Source organism: Beta vulgaris, chromosome 2 (assembly GCF_026745355.1).
Source record: "Beta vulgaris subsp. vulgaris cultivar EL10 chromosome 2, EL10.2, whole genome shotgun sequence".
In the NCBI taxonomy this organism is placed as follows: domain Eukaryota; kingdom Viridiplantae; phylum Streptophyta; class Magnoliopsida; order Caryophyllales; family Amaranthaceae; genus Beta; species Beta vulgaris.
Window position 1 is genome coordinate 39,562,864 of NC_079203.1, and position 8,484 is coordinate 39,571,347.

The window sequence follows — 8,484 nt, forward strand, 5'->3', positions numbered from 1 at the left end:
TTCTAGAGCTTGGTTGGAGAGGTGTTTACTAGCTTATGCTAAGTTACATTGCTTAGTTGTTGGGGTGTGCTTTTCTCTAAGAAAACTTGATATACATACTTACTGACTTAACAAAAAAAAGAATGTATATAATACTATAAAGCAATAAGGATTTGCTTATGTGTCAAGAGCAAATTGAATCGCTAATGTGTCAATCCTTTGTAATATCTTTTACAATTTTTTGCCACATGTATTTATCTCTAAATATTTCTGTTGTATATTACTTTTTTTAGGCATATAATTGGAAAGTTATTTAAGAAAGTTATCTATTATGGAATGTAAATCAACTAAATTTTAGGAATCGATTCCTATTAATTAGCAATTACTTATGCATCATAAAACTGCCAAAAAAATATATCTCCCAAATCCGATATTTTAGGCACTAATTAAAAGAATAATATCCCCTATATACGGTATTTCAGAAACTAAATAAAAATTCATATCCCCTAAATTCGGTATTTTAGTTTCTAATCATATATTTGGCACTAATTAAGAAATTAATTTATAGCAAGAAGCTAATATTTTAGGTACTACTTAAGGTATTACAACTATTTAAATGAACATCTTGTACTCTCTTCTTAAACCAAAAAGCAAAAGTCTTAACAGATTATAATATTAAACTTAAAGTTTACCAAGGGACGTATTAATCATACAATAAGTTGTATTATAGGTTTTTTTTTTTTAAAAGTTCAAATTATAAGATCATTGACCACATATCTATACTATCAAAATTTTAAGTTCATTGCAAACTATAAAATCGTGGGCCATCATATTACAAAGACTACGATGTATCCCATAAAACGATGATAATTATTAGTGAGTTACAATGTGATTAGCAATACAAAACACGATCCACGATAAAATCAATAATATATAATTGATATTAGCACCTCATGTATAACACAAAAAATAAACATCTTATGTATTAACACTTAGCTTGCATAAAAGAATAAACATCTTATGTACTAACACTTAGCTTGCATAAAACAATAAACATCTTAATTATGTACTAATACTTGCACAAAAGTCTAAACATCTTATATACTAACACCTATGTTAAACTATCAACTAAAAAATAGATTAGCCAATATATAAATAGATAAGGAAAGATAACAAAGTCTCAACAAAAGTTAACTTTTACTTGGCTCATGAGGTTTGTAAAACTTAAAGGAGAGTAGCCTAATTGTAACAACAAGCATGAGATGTCCTCAAATTTAGTATAATAACAATGGGACCCCTTTCATTGTACAAAATATCACATCGTAATATTTAAAATCCGCTAGGAATATGCTATCTTAACTGGTAAATGTATGGCATCTCTATGTAAGGTTAAAGATTAAAATTACATATAGAACTTATGTGAAATTTATTGTCCATAATTTTAGTATAGTTGTATCTTTGTGAAGTTTATAAGTCATATAGTATATTTGTTCAGTTTATTCACAACAACCAAATCACAACTAAAAAAAATAATATTACCATACATATGAAATTTGAGACCTCATAATTTCTAGGTGTTCATCTCAAAGAAAAGATAAAATGTCATATAATATATTTCCATATTTAAATTGATTTTTATTTCTATATATTACCGTTCCTTTGGAACAAGTATTATTGACCTGAGTCACTGAGCTAATCACAAACTCACAATAAAAATGAAAAAAAGGGTGAATTGTGCATGTAACAAATAATTGACAATACAATTTATTCTATATTTTACTTTCCAAAATAAATAAAAAAATTGGGTCAAATAGTATGAAACTTACAAGCTTTAAATTCTAAGAGAGGCGCATAGAATCTTACTTCTATCTAGAAGCCGAATATATAATCTTAACAAAATCAAAGTTTGCTAATAAAGTTCCAAACTGTAACAAACCCTTACTTAAAACTCTCAATCTTTACTGCCATAAAAATTCTGTCTTTTTCCATCTCAATTTGAACATCTAGAAAGTGAATCATCATCTTCATATAAAAAACTTAAGTAGATAACATCTGAATCTCAAACATCCAACGTCAATAGATAAAAACACAATCAAATTCATTTTTTCTCCATTTTCGAAAATATCAAGTGTGTTCGATGAGTCTATAGTCGAACTTTTTGGATAACTTTTTTCGAATAAATCTGGTATTGAACGGGAACTTTTTTCTTTAATAACCTAAGATTCAATTGATCAAATGTAGCAATTTTTCGAATAAATCTCCATTTTATTTAAATATGATCATATTGCCCAAATTCATGAGAAAGTTTCAATTAAATATAACAATTCTAGCTATGTGTTAAATCTCCATTTTTAGTTTGTAATTTGCGTGGGTTCAGTTAGCCATATCAAGAGTTACCAGTATTAGGGTTTGAAATTTTATTTTTGATAAAGATCACAAGAACTCAAGAGAACAAAAGAGTGGGGTGAGAGGGACTGTGGAAAGTAGGGATGGCTGAAAGTGGGAAAAGAAGTGGTTGCATGATTGAATCCCAATAATGGAGCGAATTGTGATTTTATTTGATCCTCAATGTGAAGCAATGGGTGGAGCAGAGATTTTGTCAGTCAACGTCGCACGATAATATTAACTACATTAATCATTGAACGCACGAGTTATAAATCAGTTTTAAAATATTCCTAATAAACGATATAATTATAAAAAGTTTAAATCACGATCTAATATTCATCCTATGATTTTGGGAGAAATTAAACATCATAAAATCATAAAATTTACAAATAAAAAAAATTCCGTGCATTTTGCACGGGTCTAAACCTAGTTACATACAAATTCATATTATCTATATCATTGTTGCCGGTTACTATTGCTTGCCAATTTTGAGCATATGGCTAATGTAGAAAAGTACAAAGTTTCACTGACTAAATTTAGAATGTTTCATACATCATTTATAAGGTAGCCTAAAATAGAAACATGTTAATTTGAGACTAATTAGTATTTTCAACTATGTACATTTAATATCACTTTTCATACACTATGCACATGAAACACCTAATTACTAATAAAATGACATATAGGAACGAAAGGAATTAATACCCCTAAAAAAATAAAACGAAAGCAATTTGAATCGTTTTTTTCCATGGTGACATGTTGTGATGATACTTCACATGAATTTTGAAAAAAAATTCCCTCCTGCATGTGCTCTATGTATATTGAGGCATTTCATAATGGATCAAAATGATTACTCCAAATTACATGTAAACCCACATCATATCCTGCATCATGCATCCAAGGAATTCATTTGAATATAGAACCCCAAATGAAAAATTAAGAACAGCAACAATAGCCATTATTGTATCAATGCTACTATTCCCATAAAAACAGCAACAATATCCCCACCAACACTCAACCTTGCACCACCATTCTTCTTAGGTGGGGCCAACTTAGCATCAGCAGTCTCCTTGTCAGCCTCATCATCTTCCGGGGAGGGGGCTGGGGAAGGGCCACCAGCAGGCCCATCAGCCGGAGCAGGACCCTCGCTTTCGGCCATTGGACTATCAGCCTCCATCGGACTATCAGCCGCCTCTTCCTCATCGGCGGGGGAAGGAGCACTGCCATTGGCCTGCTTCGGTGGCGGTGCCGCCACCGAAGTAGGAGGAGAGGCATTAGGGCTGCCAGATGGGGAAGATGAACCCCCTTGATCAAGGCCAGGAGTAACAATAGGTTTGCTGATCTGAATCACAGAAATATGGAAAGGTTGTGAAGAAACAACTTTCACCATCTTAGAGTCTTGTGGTGCCCCCTTGGCTGACGACGCAAATATGACGTTTCCGTCTGAATTTGTTATGTTAAGGAGTCCTTGCTCACCGTTAGTTTTGCCAGTTTGTTGGAATAGGTTGGTGGCCTTAACAGACTTGCCATTCAAGTTATCTAATTTTGTTGCATCATAATAGTCAAGGATTACGTGGGTGGCAAGTATGAAGCTAAGTTTGCTTTGTGGTACGCCTGTGATGGGCCCCACAGCCGAGTTATCGACGACGAGGACAGTGACGGTGCCTTGTTTGTTTATTGCGGCAGCCACACCAGATTGGGTGAGGAGGTTGTTGTAGGTGCTGAATTCCGAGTGTTGCTCTAGAAAATATGTGATGTTAAAAGCAGATATTGAGGTGGTTGTTGTACAAAGGATTGTGGTGAATATAAGGATAATATTAGAGGCCTTCAGAGCCATCTTTGAGAATTAGAAAGAAACTAGATTTCAAGAAAATGTTGATGAAATAGGGTTTTAATTTACTGTAATTCTCAAAGATCAATTATAATGGAATAATAATCCTCCTGGGATTAAATAACCTTTTTTCTATAATAAACTCCCTCAATTGATAAAGAAAAGAAAAATCAAGTAATGATATGCCTATATATGAAAGCGATCAACTTTTTTTGTTGATGATGAGAATAATCTAATTATAGTTAAGATAGCAGTAATTAATATTGATTGCATGGCTTTAACTGTTTGTATGCCTACATTCAAGCTTGATAGGTAGTTGGAAATTTTCAAGCCTATAATAACTACTAGCCTTAGAATTATTTGCTATTTATAGATTTAACTTATCAAAGTGTTGAAATAATATACGTCCACAAGACAATTAACACCTATTTGGCTATTTGTTACTTTCAGATACGACTTACGAGAGTAAAGACTCGGTAGATCACAACAATTGGGACTCAAAACTAAGTTTGTACTAGCATGCCACTATTACGGCCCGTTTGATAGTTGGTCATAAACAGTGGTAATGAGAATGAATTTGTGTGTAAATTTGTGAAAAATATCATTGTCTATTCCCATGGTAATGCTAATTTATATCCTAAAATGTCTACTTTCCTTCTTGAATTTTCATTCTCATCCAATACCACCTTGTAGGTGGTAATGAGTAGTAATGAAAATTTTCATGCCATCTTATCTTTCAATCTAAGAGCTGAGTATACCAAAGTTTTGCCAAACATAAATTTATACAAAAATAAACCTAAAAGCTTAATATTTTATGATTCCTACAATTTCCATATGAAGGAAGCAATAATTGACAAATGATGTATCACGAATTCACAATGGCATCTGGAGTTAACCATACAAGTACCTAGCTAAAATTAAGGACCTAAAATCTCAAAACTCATCGTTAAGTACCTGAAATTAAATATTAGTTATAACAGGATCATAAACTAACTCTAAGTCCTTAACGATAAAAGGAAGTTCATACTTTAAGCCCTTAGCTATTAGCTATAAGCAAACTGCAAATACAAACTTCTTTTTATTTTTTGTTTTTTTTAAAGGAAACTTCATTGTTTTAGTTTTACTCATTTTTTTAATATTCATAAAATAATTATCACAGACTAACTAGCCCAAAAATTCCTAGAATTATGTTTTTGATCACTTTCTCCTCTTTAAGAAACGCAAAATAGGCACCATCAAAATTTAACATAGCCCCTTATAAAACAAAAGAGAAAATAATGTAGGACATATATTTATCTCCTTCTTGGATCTCGAGGAATTAGGACAATCATTCACACACGATTCAATTTAATGTGTTAGGTACCACCATCCAAGACTTTACCAACTACACTATCTAACATCTACAATATATATTCTTGTCATTTTAGGCATAAAGTCATATAATTTTATAAAGATTGTATGTAATGATTTAAAATTTAAATCTAATGCATAACGGTTCAATATAAGGCTCATGTCCTCCAAATAAATGAGGATGAACATGGTGAAGGAACCATTATTATCAATTTTAAAGGGTTGTCAATTAAATTTGTACTAAGATGTTTCTTTCATTAAGTGATGCATTACTTACAATGGATCGAAGTACACTCCTTGAACATTTATTTCCGTTATTGCTTTAAAGTTTAAGGGTTAATCATAGAAAATATGAAGACAAAAAGAAAATAATAAAAAGAGAGCATTCCTGTTTCCTTATAGTTGAGGGCTTAAAGTTTAATTTTTTGTACATATATTTTGAAGCACCTAATGTAATTTTTGTTAACACCGTTATAAAATTGCAATTAAAGGTCTTAATGATAAGTTTTGAAAGTTTAGTTCTTTAACAATAAAAAACCCAAACTTTACTTCTTTAATGTATAGTTGACTCGGATATTAAGCTCATGGGATTTCTAGGGTAAATTAATTTTTGGTGCACATCCAACGTATATATGGAAATGCTTGCTACAATGAGCCGTATTACTTGTAGTTCCTAATAATTACTCCTAAATGAATTATGAATTATGAAAATGAAATTGTCATGAACTTGTTCATGTATGGAATTATGTTGAATTGAACATGAGGTTGATCGTCTCAGCAGGGGGATAAAATCAGGTGCGCCCGATCGGGCATAATAACTGAACTACGACAGGGCGATGATCGCTCGGTCGGGTCCGAGAACAATTGGTGTTTGGGAAAATAGGTTGTCGATCGGGCGGTGGGATTCTTTACGTGTTTTCCTAAACGCGTATAAATAGGTTTTAACCTAATTCGTTCGTACGATGAATTAGTCATTAATTACATCGATCTGTAATATGATTTTCCTCATCTCAATGAAATTATTATCTCTCTTTACCCGTGGACGTAGACAACACTACGTTGGTGAACCACATAAATTTTTGTTGTTCATTGCTTTTCTGTATTCATTATTTGTTCTTCCTCACATTTGTTATAACAAATTGGTATCAACAGCTTTATGTTTGATCTGGGTGAGAAAGATGTCTGGGATGAATGTGAAAATTGCTAAATTTACTGGGAGAAACAATTTCGGTCTATGGCAAATCAAGATGCGGGCTTTATTGAAGCAACAAGGGTTGTGGGTACCGCACATTCAACGATTATTTTGTGTCTGGCTGACGACATAATCACTAAATTCGCGGAGGAGGAAACCGCATCTGGTATGTGGTTCAAATTAGAGAGTTCGTATATGATAAAATCTCTAACTAACAAGTTACTTTCGAAGCAACGTTTGTTCAGCCTGTGTATGAATGAAGGTAAACCTCTTAGATATCACCTGGGTCAATTAAATACAATATTGTTAGAATTGCGTAATATTGATGTTAAGGTGGCGGATGAGGATGATGCTTTGATTTTGCTTGTTTCTTTACCGTTGTCATATGAAATATTTGTGCAATCTTTCATTGTTGGTAAAGATTATTTGTCCCTAAAAGAGGTTAGATCATCTATGAAACTGCGCCGTAAGGCATCTGGTAATACAGGTATAGATAATCGGGTCGTTGGGGTTAGTGGCTAGTACTAGTAAATGGCGTGGCAATTCTTGGAAAAAGAATTTCAAAAAATCCGAAAATTTCAAGGGGGGTCTTAAACCTAATGATATTTTTAATTACTGTAAGAAGAAGGGGCATTGAAAAAAGGAATGTCCTAAAAAGAAGAATCAGAAAAATAAATTTGGGTCTGGTTTTGCTGCTGTTGCAGCAGAAAATTCGAATTCTAAGGATGATTTTGCTTTAGTTGCTAATGAACTAACATATTGTAATGATGTGTGGGTTCTTGATTCTAGAGCGTTGTATCATATGAGCCCTCATAGGGAGTGGTTCACTACTTTATGAGCAGGTAGATAGAGGTAAAATTTCAATGGCTAATAGTGCAGTCTGCAAGACAGTTGAAATAAGCTATATCAAGATCCAGACACATGATGGTATATTCTGCACTTTAAATAATGTTAGGCATATTCCACAGATGACCAAGAATCTGATTTCACTTAGTGTGTTAGACAACAAGGGGTTCAGTTTCAGAGGAGGGGATGAAGTTGTGTATGTTTGCAGGGGTTCGATGGATGTATTGAAGAGGGTCAAGTGTGGTACCTTGTATGTGTTATAGGGTTCTACTCTCTCAAGTTCAGCTGTTGTTGTTTCATCTGACATTCAGAAGGAGACTATGACCAAGCTATGGCACATGAGACTTGGGCATATGAGTGAGAGAGGGATGCAAATCCCCTCCAAGGTAGATGTTCTATGTGGCCATAAGGTCACAAACCTTGAGTTTTATGAGCATGTACTTTTGGGAAACTACATTGTAGCAAGTTTTCTAAGGGGATACATAAAATAACAAAAGGTACTCTATTATATTCACTCTGATTGTTGGGGTCCTTCGCATGTGGAATCTTGGGGAACTCACTGGTATTTTGTATCCTTCATAGACGATTTTTCAAAAATGACTTGGTTGATTGTTATGAAGTTAAAAGGTGAAGCTTTCAAAAATTTCAAGCAGTGGAAGGCATTGGTGGAAAATCAAACTAGGAAGAAGATTAAAAGGCTACGAACTGATAATGGTCTGGAGTTCTGTTTGTTTGATTTCGATGCATTCTACAAGAATGAAGGAATTTCTAGACATCAAACTGTCAGGAATACACCACATTAGAATGGTGTAGCTGAACGAATGAATCAAACACTTTTGGAGAGAGCTCGATGCATGCTCTCTAATGTTGGGATGACTAGAAGGTTTTGGGGAGAAGCCGT

General features: G+C 33.2%; 1 protein-coding gene across 1 annotated transcript; it reads right to left on the bottom strand.

The window, feature by feature from the left end:
* Nucleotides 1-3,322: 3,322 nt before the first annotated feature.
* On the bottom strand, nt 3,323-4,201 carry LOC104886679 (fasciclin-like arabinogalactan protein 3). Its single transcript, XM_010671149.3, has one exon. The coding sequence runs from the start codon at nt 4,199-4,201 to the stop codon at nt 3,323-3,325; it is 879 nt and encodes a 292-aa protein (XP_010669451.1).
* Nucleotides 4,202-8,484: the final 4,283 nt, after the last annotated feature.

What these genes read in the sequence shown, in the direction of transcription:
- LOC104886679 (XM_010671149.3), bottom strand. Translation starts at nt 4,201, where the DNA reads ATGGCTCTGAAGGCCTCTAATATTATCCTTATATTCACCACAATCCTT.